Source organism: Tigriopus californicus, chromosome 6 (genome assembly GCF_007210705.1).
Source record: "Tigriopus californicus strain San Diego chromosome 6, Tcal_SD_v2.1, whole genome shotgun sequence".
In the NCBI taxonomy this organism is placed as follows: Eukaryota; Metazoa; Arthropoda; class Copepoda; order Harpacticoida; family Harpacticidae; genus Tigriopus; species Tigriopus californicus.
The window spans coordinates 8,380,193-8,407,577 of NC_081445.1; the positions used below are offsets into that span (position 1 = coordinate 8,380,193).

At 40.9% G+C, this 27,385-nt stretch overlaps 1 protein-coding gene and 1 long non-coding RNA gene across 3 annotated transcripts; one reads left to right on the forward strand and one right to left on the reverse strand.

The window, feature by feature from the left end:
* Positions 1–524: 524 nt before the first annotated feature.
* LOC131882603 (uncharacterized) lies at positions 525–15,833 on the reverse strand. Its single transcript, XM_059229803.1, has 6 exons — positions 15,723–15,833; positions 5,465–5,813; positions 5,237–5,374; positions 5,013–5,176; positions 4,881–4,930; positions 525–762 (listed from the first exon to the last, which is right to left on the reverse strand). Exons 2-6 carry the CDS (start codon positions 5,802–5,804, stop codon positions 552–554), a joined length of 903 nt encoding a protein of 300 aa, XP_059085786.1. The 5' UTR covers positions 5,805–5,813; positions 15,723–15,833; the 3' UTR covers positions 525–551.
* LOC131882604 (uncharacterized) lies at positions 11,490–19,399 on the forward strand. Of its 2 annotated transcripts, XR_009373505.1 has the most exons (4): positions 11,490–12,306; positions 12,381–12,547; positions 12,615–12,664; positions 19,121–19,399. It is a non-coding gene; the product is annotated as an uncharacterized LOC131882604 (long non-coding RNA). The 2 variants fall into 2 exon arrangements; XR_009373504.1 differs by having other exon boundaries at positions 11,490–12,547.
* The last annotated feature ends 7,986 nt before the right edge of the window (positions 19,400–27,385 follow it).

Here is a 27,385-nt window from a genome sequence, read left to right on the forward strand (position 1 = left end):
TTACGGATATCACAGGAATGAGAGACCTCTCGTATCGGGAGAGACAAAACAATTTGGGTCTGTACAGTAATCAGAGAAGGCAAAAAAGGTATCTGATACTCCAAACCCAGGTTTTAGCGTAATTCTAGAGACCGTAGAGGCCTAACGTGCCTTTTGAGAGTTCCTGCAAGCCCTCGGGAATCCAGTTAAAATTGTATAATTCATGCCGTCTGATATTTTCTCAATTCCTTCATTCTTCAAGTTACTTGCCTTTAATATTCACAGGAACTCTCAAAACAATAATCCTTCAGCAGGATTTCAGTCAATATTCTAGGTCTGTCTACCAATTGTGATTCGGTGGTTGATCAAATATAACTTGAATATACAAAGAGATGTAAAAGAACGACCATAAATGATTTATTTTCAGGGACTGGGGATCATATTCCAAGTAACGGCAAGGAAGTCCGGCATCAATAACAAAAAATGGAGGACTTGTAAAAAAATCAAATCATTTGATAATATTTAAATCAGTGTATGCCGTGGCATTTGTTAACGCGTGTCAAAAAAGTCATTTATTCTAAACAAACATCCGTTTTACGAAAAACAATTTCAAATAGCTGATAAAACCCTTTTTCACTATCACCCTTGCAAAAGTTTGGATCGTAGGAAATGACTCTAAATCCTATTTGGTATAAGTCTTGAATGATGGCCCAAAATTTGGCGACGTTTGCATCCACAAAATGAAACTCAAAAGCCAATTGTTTGATGTGACTCAAAGCTCCGCTGAAAGGCAAGTTTGTAGAAATTAGCTTTGCCATAGCTTTTCAAATCATGGCACAGCATGTGGGTCAAAACTTGTGTATTCTTGAAAATTCATTGTCATTTCAATCTACCGCACGTAATAACCAATATGTTCATCATTTACCTCTACCCACCTGTTTATGTACTGTCTGTAATTCATCTTCGTTTTTCATGTGCACTGAACCAGTTCTTATCATCTTTGCTGTGATATCACATTCTAGTCACCTATGTCATCATTCTGACCATTTTATTCTTTTATCTGCGTATCGATTTCTGTAGATGAAGTTTATGCATACCGCGTGTCCCCCAAAAATGGGCCTGAGTTTTCAGACACGACTTTCTGAATCACGCAGCCTTGCAACATCGTGTTTTCATATATCAATAGCAAGTCACGACTGCAGACTTCAAATTAAAACAGATGTTTTTTTTACGACTTACTATTGATTTTCGGAATAAAAACCGTGAGTCTTGTGCCACCCTACTCCACGCAGTGGGCATGCTGCGCAACGTGCGCAAGGAGGTTGAACTTGCTGAGATACAGCGCCAGACCATTAAATCAGGTTCAAACACGCCTAAAATCTGGACAAGATTTCAATGGGACCAAACAAGGCGGCTAGCACAGACCAGTGAGACACGTTCACCCTCCCTCCCGGGCCACAATAGCGGTTAAGTGGCAAATTTCCTGAAATCCTAAGACGCTCCTCCAACAAAGTACTGCATTGACCAGATCAATCCGGGCAACAGTTGCCTGCATCATTCAGGAATTGGGATGTATAAGATAAAAGGCTCATATCCGGCCAATCTTTTTGGGACACCCAGTTTGTCGAGGCACGGACTTCTAGAAATATGGACTGCGTACGAGCTTCCCGGCAAATTGGCTTGCTCTTGGTCATAGCCACTCTGAGCCACTTTTTGAATTAAAATAATAAAATAAGAAACGTAGATCTCTTCAATTAACGGTAGGTCAATTTTATATCATTTACATCCAAAGTCGATCGTTTCAAAGTTATGAAAATACAGTGGCAAAACGTTCAGCAGATGCTCATTCTTGGTAACGTCCAAGCCTTAACTCAGAGGTACGACCGTTTAAAAGTCTTGCCTCAGAAGGTTGTCATGTATTTTCCCAAGATGGAGATCGGCTCATATTAAAGATGTTTCATAAAGCCTTTGTTGCGCATCTGTAGCTCATACTGCCACCAGAACCCAAGACTTCTGCAAAGCCAGTTTCTTAATGCTTTTTGGACAAATCCCTTCGCCCTTCGTCAAGTCCAGATGCCAATTTATTTTAGATGCAGAATTATTTCTGGTGGAGCCTCTTGGAGTCTAGATTTGGGGGGACCTCATACCCAAATGTCACCGCCCTGATGGAATCCATCTCTCAGCAATGAACCCAAATCCCAAAGGAGCAAATTATAAATTATTGTGCCGCTTTTAGTCATCTTACAGAGGATAGGCTGAAAGAGGTCATATTCGATATAAAGTTGGCTGTGATACTTAGTTATCAAAAGGCATGTTTTTAAATCGCTTCAATGAAAAGTGTAATATAACCAGTTTTTGTATTTTTTTTTCCAAAGGATGGAAAATTTTGCTCCCGCGCCCTTTAAAGTTTTTTACATTTTACATGTACTGTGTGCTCCTATCCATCAACAACGGGAACGTCACTAACGGGTAACTACAGTGACCCAAAGCATACAGTGACCCAAAGAGCCCTTTGGGTTAAATGCTCCAATAATTGGGAAGTGCCAATACGAGCCAAACATCAAAGGCCTAGGAGCAATATGCGATATCAAGAATGCATATAACAGGTCTTTGAGGAGCGCCGAGTCAGCGCACCAAATGTTGGAAGCAGAGAACCTACTCTCTTCATCGGCCTCGTCCATAATGCCGGGCTTGCACTAACGTGCCAAAAAGCCCGCCAACAACACGGAAGTTCCCGTGAGTAAATTCCTTCTCCACTGTCAAGAATTGTTTTCATCAACATCGGAAACAGTAGTGGAGGAGGTCCAGGACTGCCCAGAAGAACACCATCCCAATATGCAGCCCTTCACAGAACCCGAGAGGATGAAAAGCAAAGCCCCATCAAGATCAGGGGTCTCTCAAAACCAACTTTCACTTCTCCGGACCCAAGCCTAGCCACTCCTACAAGAACTCTTCAGCCTCGCCCTCCATTCTTCATTCTTCCCACCAGATTGAATGGATTCAGCCATCACCTTCATCCAAAAGAAGGAGCCCAGTGACATTCCAGACAATCATCGGACAATCGCCCTGGAGAACCCCTTCTTGAAAATGATGCCCGCCCTGCTAGCTGCCTGCTTCTCCGGATTGGCGGATTAAAAAAATGCCACCCCTTTTTTCGCACTTTTACCGCCTTTGCGAATTCATTTCAGTCTCTATGCGTCCGACCTGCCCAAAGCCCTGGACCATCAAGGCCCTCTCATCAATCAATAGCAAATGCAATGTCTTCAACTTGCCGACGGCCTGGTTATTTTGTCAGACTTAGCTTTCGAATTGCAAAATGCTATTAATGTGCTCCACGGCTTTTGTCAAGAGAGGCCTTCAAGTCAACACATTTCATACCAAGGCCATGGTTTTCCTCGAACGTCTTCTGTCTCACACCTATTTTCACATCAACAACTATCTCCATTTCACTCTCCCCACCCAGCTTTCATTTACCAGGCACTTCAGCTCCGCAATAACCAAGCCCAAGGCCAAGGCTAGGGCCAGGATAGATAGGATAGAATACAGGTGCAATTGACTGCCCATCATGTATCTTCCTCTTCCAATAGTTCTTCAACTCTTCCGGATCTACATTAGAGCTGTGGATCGGATCCAATAGGGTCTCCGAATCCGATCTGAATTGATTTTTTTAATCCCGAATCCGAGAATTTTTCCCAATGCGACTAAATCCGAATCTAAAGTTTTCCGCTTAAGCCGAATCCGAATCCGAGAGCTCTGCTCAATCCAAACTAACCGAATCCAAAATTTTCTGCTCAATCCGCATCTTAGTCTTGGATCGGATCCGAAGCCAATCCGACTCTCCATCCCCAATCCGAATCCAAATGAATTGTTCAATCCGACTTAATCCGAATTTTTTTTCTAATCCGAATCTGAATCCGAAAATTGTTGGTTGATCCGATCCGCAACCTATCGGATTCGGATCCAAAAAGTCAGATCCAATGCAAAGCTCTACAAGCCACATGTACTCTGTACAAGTCGATTGTTCAGCCGCATCTTGAATATGCCCCTCTCATTTGGGCTCCAATTAGTTCAGCAGGTTTGCAAAAGCTCGAGCAGGTCCAAAGATGTTTTGCTAGGAACATTGAAGATATGAGAGAGCTCTCGTATTGGGAGAGGTTAGAAAGGTTGGGATTGTACAGTACTCAGAGAAGGTACGAAAGGTATCTGATATTGTACGTTTTCAAAAGCATTCATGAGCTTTGTCCCAACCCAGGATTTAGGGTCAATTGTAGTGACCGTAGAGGCTTAATGTGCGTTTTGAGAGTATCTTCAAGCCCTCGAGAATCCAGGCTACTTAAAACAATGAAGTCCAACTCTCTTCTTTCTCGGGCTCTTTGATTGTTCAATTTGCTGCCCTGAAATATTCGTAGGGCTTATGTAGGCGTTGATCCAGTAGCAAGATTTAAGTCAGACTTGGACAAGTTTTTGACTAAAATTCCGGATCAACCTTATATTCAAGGATTAGCCAGATCAGCCAACTCCAATTCGTGGTCTTCTCGTCTTGAACTGCTGGGATTCCAATCCCGGTAGCGGTAAGGAAGTCCGCACCAATCAAAAAAAAAATATGGCAGCGTCAAAGCTTTTGAGAGCAGTATCAAGAGAGAGTGGACCAAGATGAATTCCAGCCACATCAAAAAGGTCTGCTAATCTTTCCACAGCCGTATTGAAGCTATTATTCACGAGGGGGTAACATTGAGTAAATCATATCCAATTATATTAATTCAAAATCTTTGAAATAAAATGTCTTTGTCTGAAACTTCATTTTGACCATGAAATGTCAACTTTTATTCTATTGTAAAGAGTGCAATGTTTAGTACGCCCACCTCGTACAAAAATAGAATATCAATCTATTGACAACTCACCTCTTAATCCAAACTGGCAATGCATTCAATTCCGAGCCTTCAATGTCAGCCTGAAAGTGGTTATTTAGAATTTAGAAAACTGAAATGATCCGATGTCAATGAAATTAATAATAATTTGTATTAGTGGCGTACCTTTAAATACGATATCGGTTCGTTTTCGTGGCCATTTTGACGCAAAATTTCTGACAAATTCATTCCTCCGACCCCAATGAAAGCAGTTTGAAGAACCAATTTGGGATTCCTATTTTGTTTCATCACTGTGGTTTGTGCACGGTCGTAGCCATAAACCTTGCAACCTGCATAAATCACATAGATCAATCGTGGGGACTTCTGTGGTGGAGAATTTGGTCACTTACCCATGAAAGCTATTGACTTCTCAAATGATATTTGATTGGCCAGCCCAAATGAATAAACCAAACAATCAGATGGCTCGATATCATCTAAGCAAACATACTTGTGTCCGTCATTGCATTTTCCCAGCCACACACCCCGCCCTAAAAGATGAATAGTTTACTTAATTGAGGTTCTGCTGACACATAAGCGAGCCCTTAAAAGCATATATTATTTCAAAGTATGTCACTTACCTAATCGTTTCAACGTTTTGCATCCCATTTGAACAGGATTAACCACAGTTTTGGCCAAAATAGTCGTAATGGAATCAATGGTAGCTTCTTTTGTATCAAAATTTAGAACTTCTTGAATGCGAGCGTTGTCTTCCTCACATAATATCCTAAAATCTAGTTTCGATGAGGAGGCTCTTTCCTGAACCCCATTCAAAAATTTATTTTCTTCAAAATTTGAAGTTTTTAGGGCATTTTCAGGTGAGCGAGTACTTGAAGCCATTAAGTAGATAACCAAAACCACGGAAAATAAAACCAACGTTGGCATGACCCAATTTCCCCATTTGGTTGATCTCGCCGCCATTGTTTGTCCCTGAAATTATTTCCTATGAAATGAATTGCTGCCCTTTAACTTCTATTTCACAAGAATGATTCACTTTTTATTTTTGAATGATTTTCGTTATGAATAAGGAAAGTCTCATCGACATAACTAAATCTAAAGGATTTCTCTAATTAATGATTGGTTTCCTTGACAAGAGTTGTTCTAAGACACAGCAACGTGAGCGAAGGTCTTACAGTCCAACCCACCAAATGAGTCCAATCAAAATTCCCCTTCGATAAACGTTTTGTGTTTGACAGATAGAGCTGAATTGAGCCGGAATGTTTGGGACAATTGGCTTCATTTGCTTCTGTTGTGCTTGCCAAGTTATGAGAAATTTGCAACAGTAACTAAATGAATACCCACTTTTGTTGGCAGTCATTCGGTTAGAGATGAAGATTTTCTCGCATTATCAAGTTGCACCTTAAGTTGATTTTATGTACATTCGAACTCTCAAACATTATTTTTAGAGATAGAGAGGGGGAATATGCAAGCATTTTCTACAAAGTATGCAATAATGCTTTAAATGTGTCACGAAATTGCAAAAATGAATATTTTAATTTGCAGGGTTTTGCAGTTTTATTTTCCATGTTTCCTGTCATATCTTATTTGCACTTGTTTTTAAACAGAGATAGTAATTCTCTTCCAAAGGTACGACGAAATGAAAAATGGCTTTGAGGGGTTTCGTTTGATCTACCCAAAAATCGAATGTATCTATCAAACATATCTTCACTCATCTCAAATATTAAATACCTTTTTCCAAATCCTACTGAAATACAACAATGCCTAGGGACATGCAAATTGTTTCAAAATATTTTTTTGTCGCTAAAGACCACTTATTTGCACATTCGCACTTTTCACTTTTATTTTGCATACTGCCAAAATTGTGGTCGTGGTTAAATTCAGAACTTAGTTGGCGTTAGAGTTGGTTTCAAAGTTTAAAATCAAAGACTGCTGCCAAAATAAAGACAAGAGACCTGAATTTTGAACAATTGACATCAATTAATAAGATCTGCAGGCCAAAACATAGATTTCTAGACGCTGGATGTCGGACGGCCGACCACTCGGTTGGCTAAACAGTATAATAAACCGGTTTGTAATCAATTCCCAGGAGCCCATCCATTGTACTGTTTTACCAGCCGAGTGGTCGGTCGTCCGACATTCTAGAAATCTATGGCCAAAAGTACTTCAACCCATTATTGTCATGACTCATGAGCAATCTACCATGTTACAAAACAAGTGAAAACAGAAATGAAAAGAGCCAGTTTCAAGGTCCAAAGATACAAGCAGAGCAGGCGCTAAGAAAGTTAAATAGCCCAAAAACGCGCGATAACTGCTTTCCTTATATTCTCTAGGCTCGCTAACTTTTTTTTGGGGGGGGAAGAAAAATTCCAATTTTCTTCAGTTAGATCAATGATGCAGATCTAGAGCTGGAAAGCAAGGAAGAATAAGCAGGGAAAAGCATTCCTTGACTTCATTGAAAAAATATTGTCAAAAACTGGGGCAAAACTTGTATCTTAAAGAGGGCGCTATTCAAATTTGCACTAATTTGAAAAATATGTTTGAATATACCTTCTTCTTTATTTATTTGCTCCTTTTGCCAAACTTTCAGCCTCTTCTGCGCCTGTTTTTGCACTTTTAGGCTTTTTTGCAGCCTTTTGTCTCTAAAAAGCTTTTCTCTTTGCACATTTTGCCAATTCCTGACAATGACACCCTGTACTATCTGGTGGTGAGGACCATATTTGTGCTCGACAGATCAGACTCTAATGCACTTGATGGGCAATTTTTGCCGTTACTCATTGTTGTCCATTGAAAGTTGGGAAGGCAACCAAGAAATGTGGACTTATTGCTGGAATCGTTTCTCAAAAACTCCCCCAAGTCAAACTGGACTTAATGCAACTCTGCTTGTCCCAATACCAATTCATACTAAGAGCAAGATGGAAGAAGAGCCAATTGGCTAGGAAATGCTTAAGAACCATGGTTCCCTCCCGTTTCCCAAGAATTGGTTCTTGTCCACATGCTCGCCATTTCATGACCTCTGGTGTGACTTTAAGTTGGAGCAAAGCCCTCGCTGTTCTCTTCAAACTCGACGGCATCAAGTGGCGAACCACGTGTGGCGAACGCATTCAAGGTGTCGTGACCGCATGGGGATGTTTAGGCAAGCTCTGGCAGGTTCGTTTGTTTGCTGATACCAGAGCCAGTGGTGCAAGTTTGGGGCCTCAAACACGTTTTTGAGAAGCTGACCCTTCTTTCGCATTGCTACTATATGAGGAAAGGTCATCTTCGTTAAAACCAGTTTGAAACGCCTATTTTGCGACACTGGCATTGGCAGGCACGGTTGTTTGCTGGTACCAGCTCTTGCCTAAATGTCCGAATAGGCTTTCTGCAAGCTTTATTTTGTTAAACTACACGCAAAGAAAGCCCCCACTGTTGTCTTTGTAGTCTTTCTCGATATTGCCAAGGTCTTTGACAAGGTACTAGATCATGGCCTTTTAGTTGATAGGCTCCTTGAGATTGGGATCCAAAGCAAGGTTCTCAATAGTTAAAAAGTTTCATTTGTGGCAGAAAGCAGTTTTTAAGGTCGAATGCCCCCTTATTGACATACATGATGTCGAGTCGGGTTTTGCACAGGGCTCGATTTTAGGATCTCTCTTTTTCATCATTTTCATTGCCCCACTTCCAAAGCTTAATATTATTGCCCGTCTGTCTCTTTATGCTGACAATACAAAGTTAATTTCTGGTAGGAATGGCCAAGATTCCAGGAGCCTGGCAGAGGACCTAGATGTATGTATGCACGTGTATGTATTTGTACTTGGGTTGCCAAGAGTAATATGGCATGAACGGAATGTAACTGCTTTTCAAACATGTGGTTGGATCTACATATACGTTTAAGTCCAAAGCAACCACTTTGCAAATTCTGTTCAATTTAACTGTTCAACCACGTCTGGAATATGCCTCACCTACTTGAGCTCCAACTACTTCAGCATGGTTGCAAAAAAATGAACAGGTCCAGACATGGTATCACCATGCTAACTTTGAACAAGTCAATTGTTCAGCCTCATCTTGAATATGCTTCACCCAATTGGGCTCCAATGAATTCAGCAGATTTGCAAAAGGTAGAACAAGTTCACAAAGGTTTTCCACTAGGAACATTGAGGATATGAGAGAGCTCTCGTATTGGGAGAGGTTAGAAAGGTTGGGATCGTTCAGTATTCAGAAAAAGGGTCAAGGTTGAACTGTACATTTTCAAAAGCATTCATGAGCTTTGCCCAACCCAGGATTTAGGGTCAATTATAGTGACCGCAAGGGCTTAACATGCGTTTTGAGAGCACCTTCAAGCCCTCGAGAATCCAGGCTAGTTAGATCAATGAAGTCCACCTATTGTCTTTCTCGGGCTCCTTCATTGTTCAATTTGCTGCCCCAAAGTATTCAAAGTATAGCTGTGCATTGGATCCGACTGGCTCTCTGAATCCGATCCGAAGTGATTTTTTTTTGTAATCCGAATTTGAGACATTTTTCCAATCCAATCGAATCCGATCCGCAATGATTTTTTGTAATCNATCCAATCGAATCCGATCCGCAATGATTTTTTGTAATCTGAATCCGAGACATTTTTCCAATCCAACTGGATCCGATGTGAATTGATTTTTTGTAATCCTAATCAGAGACATTTTTGTTTAGTCCGACTGAAATCCGAAATATTTTGCTAAATCTGATCCAAATCTGATTTTGTTCACCGAATTGGTTTAAACAGAACTTATTCAGATTTAACTAAATGTGTTTTTTTGCCCCCCAAACGTTTTGAAATGATGAGATTGAGTGGAGTTTTCTCAGATTGTATGGACGAATATTTTTCTTAATACTTGAAATTTTGGGATTCTTTATTTTTGTGAGATTGCCAAACAATTGTGATAACTTTCAAGAAATTAGATCCATTCACAGATTTCAACTTTGATGTGCTTTGATATATGTGTGATATTATGTGGGACTATAGTGGCAACACTGAGATGCCCGGGAGAACAGAATAAACACTTGAGATACGAACACGACGGTGCCCGGACAACTCGACCCAGCAGACAACTCGACCCAATGGGCAATTTGACCCAACGGACAGCTCGACCCCGTACAATAAATAAAGCCAATATATTGACCAAAAACATGATGGAACAAAACAAAAGCTTTATAAGTTAACGTTCAATTTTTTTGCAAAGATGTTAGCATCAGTAAAACTTTGAATAAAAATCAAGTTTGATCAAAACATTATCAAACTTGATTTTCACCCCTTGATTGATGTAAACATAACTTATATCTAATGATCAAATGATGATTTGTGTAAAACCTTTCAAATTTTGATATGTTTTATATCACAGTTTAACTTTGCTCCATAAGCATGAACTATGTGTAAGCCAAAATATTGGGCTTAATTGCTCTACTGGGTCCAGTTGTCCTGGGTCGTGTTGTCCACGTAGATTCACCTCCCACGATAACTTGTTAGTCACACGCCACACCAATTAATTGCACCCTCAACCCCGGACTGGTCAGAATCACCTTCATGCCTGCCACAATGCCGGACAGGGACCCCATGGACCCAGTCTTCTTCTAGCTGAGGGCAACCCCGCCAAAATTCGACTTTGAGACAGAGAAAGACGATTGGCCTCTGTGGTAAGACCAATGGCTAGCATTCCTCACTTACACAGGGTTGTCTGGCTTATTAGATCAGGACCCGCATGGCAACGCGGCAACCACAAATGCAATGAAAATTCAGAAGGCAGCATGGATAAGATCCGCCCTAACTTCTGCTTTCGCAACGAGCACACTACGAGTAGTCAAGCGCTTGGGACTGACTCTAGATGAGGATAGTAACGCCTAACAGATAATTAACTGCTTAAGCAGTCCCATTAAGGGTGGAATCAACATCAGGACCCTCACTTGCCCACCGCACTCGCCCCCCAGAGGAGAATCCCGAGGACTTTTTGATAGCCCTGAGAGGGAAAGCTTCAAAATGTGGATTCACGCCAAAAAACAGTGCAGCAACACAAGCTGAAGACCACCTGATTTGACCAATTCATTGTTGGCATTCTTGAACAAGATAGACATTGGTGAACGGCTCCTCCGCCTACCCGTCACCGCTACCCTGCGTGAAGCCCTGGAGGTAACCCAAATGATTTGGGCATCTAGCAAAGGGGCCTCATCTCTCGCCCTCACTGGTCCCAGCATATCAGCTGTACAAGCCCAAACGGTCAATTCCCTAAATTCCAGATTTAGGAAGCTAAAATTTCACCCCCGCAATGGCCCTGGGACCCCATAGACCATTGACGGTCTATCAGTGGATCCTTCATGGCTTACTAAACATTTTCCCCTTCCAGAAAGGAGTTGGCGGCAAAGGTTTGGGTAATTGATCGGCTGAGAGCTCCTATCTTGTCCCGCCAAGCCTGATTTGCCTTTGACATCCTAAATAGCTAGTACCCCAATCCAACCTTTTTCCAAGTAGCTGACGTGGGAACGCCACTTATCTCATAGGAGGCCCTGATCCAACGCTTTTCCAATCCCCTCTCAGGGAAATGTCAAGTTATGGTGGGTGGCGACATCACAATAGAAGAACACCCCAATGCTTACCCAAGAACTACATTTTCCAACCGCCCAATACCAATCAATGTAGAGGAGGCATTTTTGACTGAACTAAGGGAACAGCTCGCTATGGAGATTTTAGAGCCGGCTGAGGACAGGAACTGCCTGAGAGAATGGTTGAATCCGATGGTCGGGACAAGGAAGAAAATTGAAACAAGGCTCAACAACATAACTGTTGACTTGCGTGACCTCATCAAGGCCACCACCTTGGGAGCGGTATGGAACCTTACTACAAGCATAGGGCCGACCTCTTCATCCACAAGGGAATTATTCTCTTTGGCCCACCAATATTGATACCTGAGGCCCTGTGGAAACAAACCTTGCAATGCCTTCATGTTGCACATCAAGGCATTAACAGACACGTTCACGGGCAGAGAGATCGGTTTGGTGGCCTGGCATTACTCACAACACACACGTGGTGCAGCACTACTAGCTAGTCACAAAGTGAGGTCAAAAATTGGATCAAAACTTGATCCCTCAATAATTGGACACGGCGCCATTTAGCTCGTTAAGGGTCTGGTGCTATCTAAATAGCTAATAGCTCTAGTAGCTCTAATAGCCCGCAAAAAAGACATGACATTTTCTCTTAGTCACTAACATCTACCTGTCTATTGGCATTAATAACAACTGTTTTAATTTCCAGTCTTAACATACTCCTACAGGAGATGATCTCATCTCTTTACAGGTAGGGGAAAGTGGCTGGGCCATTGTTACGACGGACACAAGTATGTTTGTCTGGATGACTTCGTACCCAAAAGGAATCATGCCAACGGCCTCGATCAAGATGAGGATGAATGCATAGTTTATTCGTTTGGCGTTTCAGATGATCCGGCCTTTGAAAACGAGATGACCCACTTTAGTAAAGTTTAAAAGATCTCCAAGTAACATTTGTTGTATCAAGTAGATGGCCTGTTTTCTGATTTTCTGTATCAGGTTGTCATGTCTATGCTTATGATCAAGATTGGACGGAAACCATGCTCCAAAACCTGAGAATAACACTTGAAAAAGCTAGCATTTATGATGGTTCCGAAGGCTGTGTGACGTTTGGTCAACTTTTGTCTAAGAATAACCATAGCACACAGACGATCAAGTACCTGAAGGTATGGTATTTTGTTGTTGTTCTCATTCGCTTGCTTTTAAAAGAACATTTGAAATACATACGTATAGGTTGATATCGAAGGAGGAGAGCGCAAGGGATTAATGGAATGGATCAAAAGGTAAACTTCCCATCATAATACAGGTTCATTCCTGTTTGCAAAAAGCAACATCACATTAAAAAACTATGTGTAGTGCGACATATTTATGTATTAGGCCTAATCTTTTTTTGCGCCGATGTTGCATTTTGTGATTGTCAGAGTTTGATGTTTCCACTTGAGTTGATTGCACAGCATTCATTTCGTATTGCTGTAGATTTTTCAAATTCCTATTGACAGTTCGGCAAAGAGAAACTAGGTTCAAATTAAACTTCTTAATGACAATTGAAATGTTTGAACTGGAGCTGTGCATCGAATCTGACTTTTCAGATTCGGATAAAAAATTCGGATTCGTATTCGGTCGGATTGAACATTTCGTTCGGATTCGAACTCTGATTCAGATTGAGGAATGGAAAGTCGGATTGGGTTCGAATCCGATCCAAGTCCAAAATTGCAAGATAAACTAAATGAGTGTAAATTTGTTTTGAGAATGGTTTCTTTCACAACTGTCAAAATGTGAGGGAAGTCAAAGAACATCAAAATTAAAATCTGTGAATGAACCTATTACCTCAAAAGTTATCACAACTATTTGGCAATCCCACGCAAATAAAGAAACCCAAAATTTCGGAAAATAAGAAAAGGATCAAAGTATTTGCTATCCATACAGTAAATATTAGGAAAAAAGGAGATTAGAATACCTCACCATATCAAGCCTGTAAATGAACAATTGTTGCACCATTTTGATAACAGAAATGTATTCACTAGTACTACAATTGAAGGATATGACATAAAGACAAGTCAATGCTATTCTGTAAATGTTACAAAAATGACATTATTACGACAGGAAAATCATATTCTGACAAAGGCAACTCACTCAATCTCATTATTTCAAAACCTGTAAGTGGCGAAGAAGCACATGTAATTAAAATGAAATGAGTTCTTTTAAAGTGATTTGAATGAACAAGTCAGCTTTGGGTTGGATTTTGCAAAACATTTTGGATTAAAGTCTGATTCAGCAAAGATATCTCGGATTTGAATTCAGATTTGGATCCGAGAAAAAAAAATCGGATTCGTTCGGATTGGACAGAGGTCTCGGATTCGGATTGAGCAGAAAATTTCGGATTCGGATTCGGTCGGATTGGGAAAAAATTATCGGATTCAGATTACAAAAAAATCACTTCGGATTGGATTCAGAGACCCTGTAGGATCCAATGCACAACTCTAATGTGGACCTCCTTGAGGCAGATTGCCGGTCTAACCTGGTTGTAAGAGATGAATACACAGTCTGTGTAGTGCAGGAATCCTAGCCTTTGTTCCCCCTCCCATCCATCCCACTGCATCAGACGCGAGTTGAAGGAAACCATTCCGAGAACTGGATGAAATGGTGGAATCTCAACAAGGAAAACTTGCCACCTTCTTCGAATTCCACACCCGACCCTTGCAGGCACTTTCAGTGGGAGCATTGGTCATAACCCAAGCACAGTGGTAAAAATACCCTTTAAAGTTTTGATGGAAATTCCCAAGCACATCTTGGCATTTTTCTCCCTCAGGAAATCATGGGGAACAATTTTGATTTTTTTGGTTTATGAAATTCTAGCCCACATAAAAAACTTACATACCTAAAAACATTATAAAAACTAAAATTTAAACCTACTCAATGGAAGTTGGGAGCACATTTAGTTAGCTCTTGAATATAAATTATGATATCATCTGTTACACCGCTTCTTAGTTACATGGAATTTAGTGGCCCAAATTTCATCGTTTTTAGCCCCAAAATGCCCCGGTTATATGTTAATTCAATTTCCCAAAGATATAATATCGATTTTCAATATCACAAATACAAAAGAATATTTTTCCTCTTTTTACATAGTCTCACAATAGCTAAAAATGCTATATAATGTCACTTAAAACACACTAAAAGTGTAATCTTTGAAAATGTGTTTTACAATCATCATGTGTACACTTAGTTATGCATTCACTTGAATTCTGAAGACGATACATACAACAATGTTATAGATTTTGTCGTTTCTTGAAGACTTTGTTGAAACTGATTGACAATAGCTTCTTTAAGGCTTCATTGATATTTGTGAAATTTTCAGTGACCACTCAACTAAATGTATCTTGGACGCTTTTAAAAAATGAATTTTCAAAAATCTGCTTTTTGAGGGTTGTAGATATGGTTGTACAAGGTTTTAACTTAATTTGAAATTATGCAAGATATGGAAAAATATTCTTTTGTATTTGTGATATTGAAAATCGATATTATATCTTTGGGAAATTGAATTAACATATAACCGGGGCATTTTGGGGCTAAAAACGATGAAATTTGGACCACTAAATCCGATGTAACTAAGTAGCGGTGAAATAGATGATATCGTAAATTACATTCAAGAGCTAACTAAGTGTGCTTCTAATTTACATTGAGTAGGTTTTTGAAAATCTTAGTTTTTATAATGTTTTTACGTATGTAAGTTTTTTATGTGGACTAGAATTCCATAAAACAATAAAATTAAAGTTGTTCCCTATGACTTCTTGAGGTAGAAAAATGCCAATTTGTGTTTGGGTATTTCTCTGGAAACTTGATCGAAGAAAATAAAGAACCAGAAATTATACTTTCGGCACAAGCCATCACATCCATGTATTCCGTCATCCTTGATTTAGCTTATCTTGCAATTTTGGACTTGGATCGGATCCGAACCCGATCCGACTTTTTCCATTCCCCAATCCGAATCCGATCGATCAACCCTTATTCAAGGCCTAGTTAGATCTACCAACCTTAATTCGTTGGTGGATCAGACAGACATTATATGAATTAGAAGGTAAATAAGATGTATAACCTTTTTATCATGAACTACCGGGGGAACCATCAAAATCAAAAGCAAGAGATATAACGTCGATACATCGCAATAAACGGTAATATAATGGAAGAGAAAGAACAGTCCAATGACCAGTGGCCTTCTAATTGTAACCTTCCCTCGTCCATTCAACAAAAGTAAATCTAATTAAGTTTCTGTTGATGAAATATGCTTGGGAAGAAAAAGGGAAATATTTTGGAAATAATGTGGAAAATACGGTTACTTACTCGAGCAATCTCTTGTAACTGAGTTTACTTGAATCGTTTGAAAAGTGTTTACTTACCTTTCCACAAGTGCTTGATAAAGACATGGCAAATAAGACGGGTTTGCTGCCACATGGATCAGCAATCGATAAACGGGGCAAATGAATAGTCTTGAATAGTCAATAAAGGGAAGCCCACAAGTATTTGGGGTTTGACAAAATATTTCTTTGAAAAAACTGAAAGATTTTTTCATAATCTAAGTATTTGGCCATTTACAATCTATGAAGAAAATAACATTGCCAGTCTTATCTTACTTATATGTAAATAAAAAAAAATATCTGATCCACCTACGCATGAAATTAACATTTTTCAGGTTTTGACCAATACGGGTAAATTTGGGAAGTTATTGATGTTTGGTCTTGCCTCTCTCGGGGCCCACTTTTACAGATCAGCAAATGAAGTTTTAACTTCTCCTCTTTGCTCCAGGTAGCCTTTTCGAAGTCTCAAGTTTGTTCTGATAAAATTTGACGATTTGAAAAGTGTAGGCTCAATGATCTCTTTTAGAATTAATGTAAGATTTATCAAATCAACGAACAAGGGTAAGCGAGTCAAATAGTTACACGCTGCTTTTTCCTTTGAGGGAATTTGATATCTAAAATGCAGGGATAGAATCAATAAATAATCACGTTAAGTTGCGACCTAGGGTTAACAATTTACAAATTGGACTGTGTTTGACGTTGTTAACGGAAAGCCAGTTTTACCTGCAATTCATCACAACCACATTCTCTGAACACTTGATAGCACTAAACATTAGTTTGATTTCGCGTTCTTCTTGTCGATATGAAGACATATCGGAAATGTTGTTTTCAACACTGAAACGTTCAATTCCTGGCCAAAATCGTTTACCTTGATGGCGTCTTGAAATAATTAATCTGCATATTTTGTGGGCATCTTAAACCTACACGAAATGTCATCCCCAGCTCTGAATATGGGTGTCGACATTAATTATTACCTCACCTCAGCTGTGACCGTAGGTTCGCCCATTCGCCCATGTAATGGTGCGTCTCCACGACAAATAATTGGGCAAATAATTAGCCATTGACAAAGATTGTTTGCCATTTCACAAGTATTTCACAAACATTTCTCGATTTGAACATGTTTAAAGTTTGTTTGCCCAAGAGCAAATATTTCATGGACGACAGCCTCCTCCCCAACCCTTCCAACCAAGGAATCCATTTTTAGCCAGTACAGAACTTAACTCATTCGATCATGATGGTTTATAACAAAAGAAAATGTATTGATTGTGGTTCATATTGGCACAGGATAACCCCAACTTAGAGTATGAAGGGGCCTGGAATTGTCAATCAATGTTCAAAGTCATCAGATGTCATCCCATCCCCTCTTAATTCAATAGTACACTTCCATCTCTTATCGAGGATTGAATGATTGAATGATGATCGATCGATCGATCAACCGACCAAAAACACCTATCTCCGGAATCCGGATTCATCTCCTCCCGTCCAAACAAAGAAAGTGTCGACCCCAGTAAACCCACCCATCCCGGGCCTGTCCTCGGGCTCGGCCCGGTCATGGACCCGGCCCCGGCCATGGTCCCTTCTTTTACATCCGTCTGTGAGCAAGACTTGAGCGAGCCAACCCAAAGCTACATGGATGGAATGGATGGATGGATTCCTTGACCTCGTCCCAAGAAGATTAATCCGATACAAGTTGAATCAGATCATCAGAGACAACGGAATCATCGGGCCATACCTGGAGGCCCTTGGCCGGTTATTAGTCAGCCCTCGGCCGACACACACGCCCATGATTGGTCCTCTACGTACACACACCCTTGAGACCCAGCAGCCAGACCAGCCAGCCAGTTTTAGACATTCTTCCACCCTTTTCCCGCCCGCCAATTTTAGCCGTGAAAGCCAGATCAGTGGGATCTCAACGGATCGAGTCCTACCCACTGACTCATTACTCAAAGCTGCCCATGGCCATCACCTTTCTCTGTCCAATGCCGCCTGGTTTTGTGCGCGGGTCCTATATTGTTCTACAAAACTCAACTCTTTTTAGTCAATACCATCTGTAATGTTAACTGCATATAAAGATCCAAATGGTCTTTGTTATGTTTAATGCTCTTACTATATTTTGTGTAACGTTTCTAACATGACCTTTGGACTATATAACGTTGTCATATTTCGACCCGTACTCGGCTATTAAATAGTTTATGATACTCTTGGAGAGCTGTTGTCCATTTATTCACGATTATAATGAGTTGGAAAATTGGTCGGGTTTTCGTTTCCAATCAATTGGTTTATGATTTATAGTCAAAATGAATTTCGAAAACCTTTCGAAAAGCAAAAATGTTTTTAAAAGTGCATCATCAGGTGGTATAGTTTATAGAACAGGGCCAAACACGCTTTTCAAGTAGTCATCGATTTCAGCCAACATATGACCGCACAGATTGAAATTGGAAAATAAAGGACTTTTTTGGAAAGCGAAACATTCTCATCATGACAGTGCCCATCGGTGTTTTTTTCAAATTTCATTCCTCAGTTTTCCCTATTTTTCATTATACTAATCATATTGTTTACAGTGCATTACATAAATATTGAATGAAAGACCCATTGGGAAATGATACGATCACTTGCAAGGTCATCTGATTAGAAATCTACATCAAAATATTTGTCAAACCGTTTTGATCGGGCAGTTTTACGTGTAGACGGCTCAGAGATGAACTGTTTGTCAAATGCCAAACATTTCCGAAATAATTAGGCAAACTTTTGTACAGAATGTTTCTCGTGTAGACGACCATAAGATGTTCAAGCACCAACCTATGCTGCAATCTAAATACTGCATAGAAGCTTGGCCGGACTCGCCTAGCATGGGATCGAGCCATATTCCACAGTTTGGAGAGCGGAAGCTCTACCAATACGGTACCAAAGCTAGCCTAAACCTCAAAGTGAAAAAATTATATCTATATTAACTTTATATTCTTCTTTTTTCGGACTTCCTTACTGCTACTGGGATTGGAATCCCAGCAGTTATTTTTGATTTTTGGTTGGTTTTTTCACGGCTTATCTCACCGCTACAGGGAATGCAATCCTCAGTGCTATTAAAATGAAAGGTTAGAATTCGTCTATTTATTACCTTTCAATCTTAATATGATATTTGGTCTACTAACGAATTTGAGTAGGCAGACCGAGCTGGTCCTTGAATGTAGGGTTGATCTGGAATGCTATCTAAAAATTTGTCCAAGTCTGACTTGAAAGATGCAACTGGATCAACAAGGGCTATCATTGATGTTTTTCGATGAGTTGTTTGACAAGATACGAGAGTGCATGGGCAAATCATATCATTTGCTTTATCTGCCTGATGCATAATTTCAATCTAGATGAATACGGCTTTTCTCTTATAAGAAAAATGTAAACACACCCATGTGTTGGCTTTTTTTGAATCGGTCACATGGATTAAGTCAAGAAGAAGGCCCCAGTATTGGCGGTTTTGATGATGGCGATGATAAAGTTGGGCACTGGATCATGAGTGCCAAATACCAAAATGGAGACAAGCCGAATAAAGTCCAGCCGATAGACAACGATGGGTAACGATAGATTTGGAGCAGCATAAAATTGGGGCTGCAAAAATATGTCATTTTTTGAAACAGGCATATGTCGAATTGCTATAAACTCCCCATTGTTTACAGGATAGACTTGTGACTGGTTTTGCAAAAAAAAAGGACGGAAAGTCAAGGAGGAAAGTCAAGTACAGTCCAAAAGTGAAGATGACGTCTGATAATGTTACACGTGACGACATAGGCTTGTGGATCAAGGCCGTGGTTGACCTTCTGATCGAAAAAGTTCCAATACCGTCACCTTACTACAATCCGTTCTCATTTCCTCGTCTTACCCGCAAAAAGACACATTCGCGTTAAGAAGTATCTATTTTCCTTCTAAGAAAAGGATGAAATCCAGTCCAGGTCCCGGTACTCACAACCAGACTGGTTATTCTAGTGATTATTGAATTGAAAGGTTCTCATTCATAATGGCCGAGTCCTGACGATTATCCAGCTAAATCTAGTTTCTTTGCCAGAAATTTCTCTCACTATTTCCTTTCCAAAATGAGTCCTGAAATTATATTCTTGAGTTTTGTTTTGTTTTGTTTGTTACGAAGTCAGATGGCAGCTCTCTCGCTCGGCCTGGCATCTGAATGATAGGAAGCAGCAACTGTGGAAGCAACAACTAATGCCTTATTTCAAATACTGGATAGAAGCTTGGACTTGGCAAGCCTGGGATCGAATCAGGATTCGCAAAAAGGAAAGCAGATGCTCTATCAATACAGCTTTTGTGAATAAAAAGGGATTATTGTGCCCTGTTGATGTGAGATTTTACACAAAACACCAATCTCAAAGTTTTCAAGTGCCACACAATGAAGAAATGGGAAGCAATGCTATCTTGTGCAATTTTTGACATCTTTGGTGCCTTTTATCGTATTTTTTGCCCTTCAAACAGCTTGTCTGATATGGAATGAAACAAAACGGGAATCTTGTTAGACAGAATATGTTATCTGAAATATGTGATCATGGTCTGCAAGACTTTCACTAGTAATGTTCTTGATTCGGGGACTGCTGCAACGGACTTTTGGAGTCCGAGTTGGTGCGTTAGTTGCGTGATTATGAAAATGTGGCATTGCGTTAGATGGAAGCTTTGATGCAATCTTTACCTCAGTTTAAGCCAATAAGGCTTCTTTTTAGGCATCTACCACGGTTAGATGTTGAAGCTGAAAAAGTAATCTTCAATTGAAAATAGAGTAACAAATTGTACTCATGAAACCAATGAATTGCTACTCTTTTTCAACCATCCTGACAATTTTCATGAAGCCCCTTGTTGCTTTCAAAAAAAATTTATTTCTTTTTTATTCTAGCCACGGCAAAAAGGAACAGAGTGGCCAATAATTTGTTCTATGATAATGGATTATGCTTAAAGTTAAGAATTGCAAATCCAGTTTCATATACGTGTGCCTAGCAGGTATCCAAAAAGGCCTTCGTTTTTGAAAAGGGGATTGTTTGCCTTGCTCATAATAGGGAGGTCATGTTTGCTCATGTAGTAATGGTTAATGATATTGGATGTTGGTGAAGTGAGAAAAAGTTCAATGAAATAAATTCACACAGAGAGTGGGTGGTCCTTATCACATTGTACAGACAGAGATTCAGGCTTGGCTAGTTTCACCTAGGCCCTGCATTTAGAAGAGTATGACAGTGAGTTCAGTGCACCATAGGGGCTAAGTTTTGACCCTTCAATTCCGTTCCAAAACAATGAGCACATATGGGTCCCAGATTCAAACCAAACATATTTAAATGAAAAGCTGTGGTTCTACCAGCAATATATGGCCTTACCCATCAGGTACTCACAAACGTACTTTGAATGCTTTAACATCACTTTTTGAGCCAAATCCTTCTTTTTCTGCTGAAAATTAAATATTTTGAATCTGGTGTTGTTGTGATAGTCTTTGAAGAAAATATTCAATGGTGCTTGCCATGACAGTACTCTTTCTTATGCAGCGCATCAATTCAAAATCCGTTTGGAAACTTTTTAGTTCATTACGATTGCTTACTTTTTTGAATTTGAGTCACTAGTCAAACCTCGTGCGTGTCTGACTAAGGTCTCCTAACGCAACTAGAAATCTTGGGATTTGATTCAATTCTTTATAAATGGGGTACTCCCACGTGGTTTTGTGAAGGGAAATTTTGAAATGCGACAGTACTAAATTTAACCCACTTGCAGTTCAAAATGTGCGTTCACGACACTAATCTGATACTCACAGTTGCTGGAACTGGGTACAAATCGTACATCAAAATATGCGCTCACGAAACCACGTGGGGGTACACTATTGTTGTGGACATGTGGGTGTCGTGATGGGTGATGAAATAATGGAACCCACAGATCAAAGTTGATTATGTCAAAGCAAAAGCAAAATTGAAAATAATCACGCTATTTTTTTGCAAATGCTTGTCGCCATTATTGGGGCACCATCTATATAGGAAATTTTAAAGATACGATTTAGACTCAAACTACCATGTAAACCGGTTTGCATTACAGAAGTGTATTTCAAGAAACACTGAGTATGTATCAACGCAGCATTTGAATCATGTCAGTGCAAGCATCCGTACTTTGACTACGCGATTTACAGTACACACCTGCTAATCTCTTAATGACGACTGATCCGACCAATACTATCAGTCCAAGCATAGACGGGATCGTGAATTGTTGTCGTGGCAGCCACTTCCAAAATGAAGGTTCCGGGCAACTACTTCAAATACACCCATCCAGCCATTACATTCGTGATTGTGTTTGGTCTATTCTATTGTGTAGCTTTGATGGCTTACTTACCCAAGTTCCTTACAGTTGGATCACATTTGGGTCCATTGGGAACAGCACTGGAGAATTATGCCACAAACAACCAAGAATACACAAGATAAGCACGCTTGAGTTTACCTTCTCAAGAAACGGCAGAACTCCAATTCAGGAAGCGTTTGGCTGGTAGAAAATCTTCTTCAATTCATGACTCGCAGATTTCTTGCCGAGGGCGCTGAGAATGGAAAACACTTCAGTTTGTCTGCAATGAGTTGGTTGCAACCGAGGAGGAGCTTGTGGTCGACTCAAGATAATTTGGGGCTTAGCATCATCAATATGGTCCATGGCATAAATGGATCACACGTTCCGCAAAATTTGCCAACTTAAGATTAGATACACTGTGCCAATTGTTCTTTTTTTGGTGCAGAAAATATATCAAGTACGCGAACAGTGTCAAAAAGACACCTCATGAGATTAAATTCCTGAAATAGTAATTTAGTTACAATTTTTGCCATCTCTTCAATGTTAATATCCTATTCATCAGAAGAAGGAACTGAAAATGCATGAGAGAAAGAAGGGTTCAATGAACCTTCGGTGCCCTCAGAATGATCTCCCGCTATCTAATAACCTTCCAGTTAAGGTGGGCTTGTGCTTTGCAATTCATGAGCTCTTACAAGAGACAGAACTGCATGTGCACGTAGTGTGTAGGGATTTCTTGACATCCTCTTGACACTGAAGAAAATCTCTCTGGCAGATGTTTTTTTTGTTTAGAGTGATGAGAAGACCTCGAAAAAGCTGCCTTTTTGGCCGAAAAACTTTTTTTGTAAACACCCCTAGTCCTTGGCTGCTGGAGGGTATATGATGCTTACAACGAAATTCATTTGACCTGAGAAGTTGCTGAAGGTACCAGTAACTTGTCAGCGAAATATTAAGTTCCTTCACGACTCAAAAAAAAAAAAAAATATTTGGCTTATACACCCGACCGTATTTCGACCCTTTAATGCCATAGGTTTGCGAAATCTGGATGATGTATAAACTAGTTAATAGTTATCCTCCTTTGCCATAGTGATCCTAAACAAAATAATAAGAAAACTACATGGCCTCCTGTCTTCAAAGACAATTTTAATCTCATAAGTGTTTAAAGGCTATTTGGGTTTTGGTAGTGATACAGCTTTCTGTACTGGATGAGATATTTGGTCTTATCGTGTCCCAGAACTAGAAGCCAAACGGCCCCCTGACAATCCATGTTGGAAGTATTCCACAATTGAAAACATCGCACCAACAGAAATGTGCTCCACCCATACCTCATTTACGGGATTGTGAACAGTTTAGAGTGCTGTGGAGGATGACCAATCATTCAAAGAGTACAGATCATTTGCTATGTTGGCCCTTAACTTGTGCAAAAGCTAACGAAACCGCGTTCCTCCATCAAAGAGGAAGCCAACAACGATGTCTGTGATCTTCAATACAAACCACCAGATATGCCAAGCTCTAGCCAAAAAATTCTGATCTGTCTCTTCAAAGTCCTGAAGCTCTCTCCCACCGTCAGTGAGATGTGCCCAATGCTATTTATTCCTACCATTGTGATGAAGTTCGTCCCAAATTATGGGTGTCAGTTCAACACCAGCGCAATCAAAGACAATAATGCTACTAACTCACCAACCAACAGCACGAATATGTCAGCCAAGAAAAGCTCATATGGAAGCTATCCAGTTTGAAATACTCCGCCAATTATTTAAAATATGTGGTAATCAAAAGAGATTATGCCCAGACAATGTGTTTGTTAAGTATGGTTTTTGTTATGAAATGTACAACAGAACAAAGACACTACTTCTTTATTCATTTTATAGTGCCATGGGCAGTTTAAGGCAGCTGGCTAGTCAAGAGGGCACCGAAAAGAAGCGACACATTTCGTTAATTATGCATGGATGGAGAAATAGATGGAGTACGTTAATAAGTATGGAGCAAGTGAGGAAACGGAGAACCAGTCAATCATGTACGTTGTTCATTCGACATCGATGAGATTTACACAACACAGACTGTGATCAAGACCAAGAAACACCCATTCCAATGAGCAAATACATTTATGCACGGGTTTTATTGCTTTTAGTACGATACTAAGGCTGAACTACTTCACATCAAATGAGTTTGCAATACACCATATCGAAAGATGTCAGCGATGCCAATTTGGAACTACAGAAGAAAACAAATTATGCCAAGCAATAACTGTATACAAATTGCCAGAATTTGCTCTCTGTTATTATACTTGACAAATTAAGCGACACAAATTCTGGATATCATCAACCATGCTCAATTTTTTATCACGGTTTGTTGAGCAGTGGGCCATGAATAAAACCCAGGGATCATCCAGATTTCGCAAACCTCTGGCATTAAAGGATCGTAATACGGTCGGGTGTATAAGCCAAATAATTGATTTTTTTTTATTTTTTGAGTCGTGGAGGAACTTAATATTTCGCTGACAAAGTTACTGGTACCTTCAGCAACTTCTCAGGTCAAATGAATTTCGTTGTAAGCATCATATACCCTCCAACAGCCAGGAACTAGGGGTGTAAAGTTAAGAAAAAATGCGAAAAAAGTTCTGATAACGTGGAAAACATGTACAAATATTCGAAGACAAGTTGCAATACAAGCAAAAAGAATTGTTATAATGGAGAAAAAGTCGTTTTTAGCACCTTTTAGCCTATTTGCTGCACTTTTATATGTTACAAAATTTAGGGACCCCATTATATTTAATGGGTGATCCATTGAGTTTACAAGAAATTAACATTTTTTTTAAATGCTTAGGATTGGGATATGTTTTCAATTGATACAGATGTCATGGTAAATAATGAAGCAAATCCCCTAGTTCCTAAAACGGCCGCATTTCATCCTTATGCATGGTTCGCATAGTGGCCCATAGATGGCTCAATGTTATGAAAGGTCGAGAAATCTTGGACCCGGAATGCTAGTTCGATTTCAGTCTCAACCTTTTATGACGCCTTGAATGGCGGACGTGCTCTTTTACCCCTCGACTTGAATATTAGTCTTTAATGGTTTTAAGTTGATGACATAGTACCAATTGTGATATCAGTGAGTGGGGCCACGCCCTCGAACAGTGGCCCCCATGAATCTGTGATATGCCCGGTTCAGTGCACCTCTCCTTCCCATCCTTCCTCTGCCCATATCCCCCGGCCAAAGTCTTTTTCAAGACGTGAGCTTTTAGCCCTCCAACCCTCTTCCTCTTCCAATCATCCCTTCCCTTTTCCCCCCTCAATGGCCATAGTGATCTCTCTTTTCTAGGTCGGATTGAACAACTCGGTATCGCGAGGAACCAGCATCGGCGGCAACAGCGGATCAAGCGGAGAGGAAGGAATCAACCGGTGTTGGCCTGCTTCCTGAACTGTCATGGACGGGCGAACATGCTGCGAGTGGCTGGAGCAGGACGGTGTCTCAACAAGATCCAAGGACACGCCTTCACCTTCTTATCCGAGACGTGGGTCACCGAGAGAAATAGGAGAGTTGTTTTCCTGGCAAACAGAGCTTCGTAGTTCATGCCAGGAAGCCCGCTGGGCGTGGTCGGCCCAGCGGTGGGTTGGAGCTCTATATTACCAAACGCTTTGAGCCCACCCTTCTCTCATCTCTCCTCATCACATAGCCGTGGATGCCCAAGGCTTCACCATCATTGGCGTCTACTATCAGCCAACCACGGACTATGACGATCTCGTCTCGGACCTCATGTCCATCTTCAGAAGGTGAAGAATCCGGAGAAAGTCATCATTGGTGGGGACTTCAACATCCGTTCTGACTCGAGTGAATTCTCCGAGCTCGCCCAGATCCTGAGCCAATGGAGAATCACTCTGCGCTCCGACCCGGAGTCCCAACACACAACCTACTCCCGGGGTGCCTCTGTAATTGACCACATTTTCATATCAGAAAATATTCCATCTACGGCCAGTTTCGTCCATCCACTGGCCGTTTCTGATCACCTCCCGATTTCAGTCACCTTCAAGATGCCCAGAAATTTCCATCATCTGGGCGTGACTCGAAATGGGAGGTGCGTGGTCAATGTGAAGAAGTGCGCGGCTCAACTTGAGGCCCTGCAGCTATCTATCAACACCGGGATTGGGACCAATCCAGCTGCAGTGGCCCAAGGCATTTAGCAAGCCTTTAAAGAGTCCTCCTCAGTGCAAAGGAGGAGAGGAGGACTCAAGACCCCGTGTTCAGGCCCTACCATCGTGAGCTGAGGGGTCAAATTTGGAGCAACTTGGGAGCAATATGCGATATCAAGAATTGCATATCACAAGTCTCTGCGGAGCGTCGAGTCAGCCACCAAAGGTTGGAAGTGGAGAACCTGCTCTCTTCATCGGCCTCGTCCCGGATGGCGGGCTTGTACAAACGTGCCAAAAAGCCCGCCACTAACTCGGAGATTCCAGTGAGTAAATTCCTCCTCCACTGTCAAGAACTGTTTGCAGCAACATCGGAAACAGTAGTGGAGGAGGTCCAGGGCTGCCCAGAAGAACACCACCCACTTTTGCAGCCCTTCACGGAACCCGAGATGGACGTGGCCTTCAAGAAGATGAAGAGCAAAGCCCCCTCAACATCAGGGGTCTCTCCCTTCCAACTTTCACTTCTCCATACCCAAGCTCAGCCACTCCTCCAAGATCTCTTCAGCCTCGCCCTCCATTCTTCTTTCTTCCCACCAGAGTGGACGGAGTCAGCCATCATCTTCATCCATAAGAAGGGCCCAGGGACATTCCAGACAACCATCGGACCATCGCCCTGGAGAACCCCTTCTTGAAGATGATGTCCACCCTACTAGCTGCCCGCTTCTCCGGATTGGCCGAGGATAGGGATCTCCTTCCCCAATTCCAATTCAGTTTCCGGAAAGACGCTCAACCACCACGGCAGCTACTCTCCTCTATGAAATTGTGCATTCCAACATCAGCAATAAGAGGAGAGTGTACGGATGCTTGTGGATTTCTCCAAAGCATTCGACAGGGTGGACCGAACGCGGTTATTCCTCAAACTCCAACTGTGGGGAGTTCCGCGTTCAATCTGTGTCCTGCTGTCCAACATCTATGCGGGACTCAGATGCTCCATTCGTTCTGGTGAGGACCTATCCCCCTGCTACTTCACTTCCGTTGGCCTTCCGCAGGGGATCCTCTATCGCCAATTCTTTTCAATCTTTATGTATCCGACCTGCCCGAAGCCCTCACCCACCAAGGCCCCACCATCAACCATTGTATGGTACAATATCTTCAATATGCAGACGACCTGGTTCTCTTGGCTGATTCAGCCGTGGAATTGCAAAATGCCATCAATGCACTCCACGGT

Bases quoted from the DNA above. Each gene is read 5' to 3' on its own strand.
- LOC131882603 (XM_059229803.1), bottom strand. From the start codon at position 5,804: ATGGCGGCGAGATCAACCAAATGGGGAAATTGGGTCATGCCAACGTTG. The intron at 4,931-5,012 runs GTACGCCACTAA...AACCACTTTCAG, and splicing joins AACCGATATCGTATTTAAAG to GCTGACATTGAAGGCTCGGA. The intron at 763-4,880 runs GTGAGTTGTCAA...CTTGCCTTTCAG, and splicing joins TTGCCAGTTTGGATTAAGAG to CGGAGCTTTGAGTCACATCA.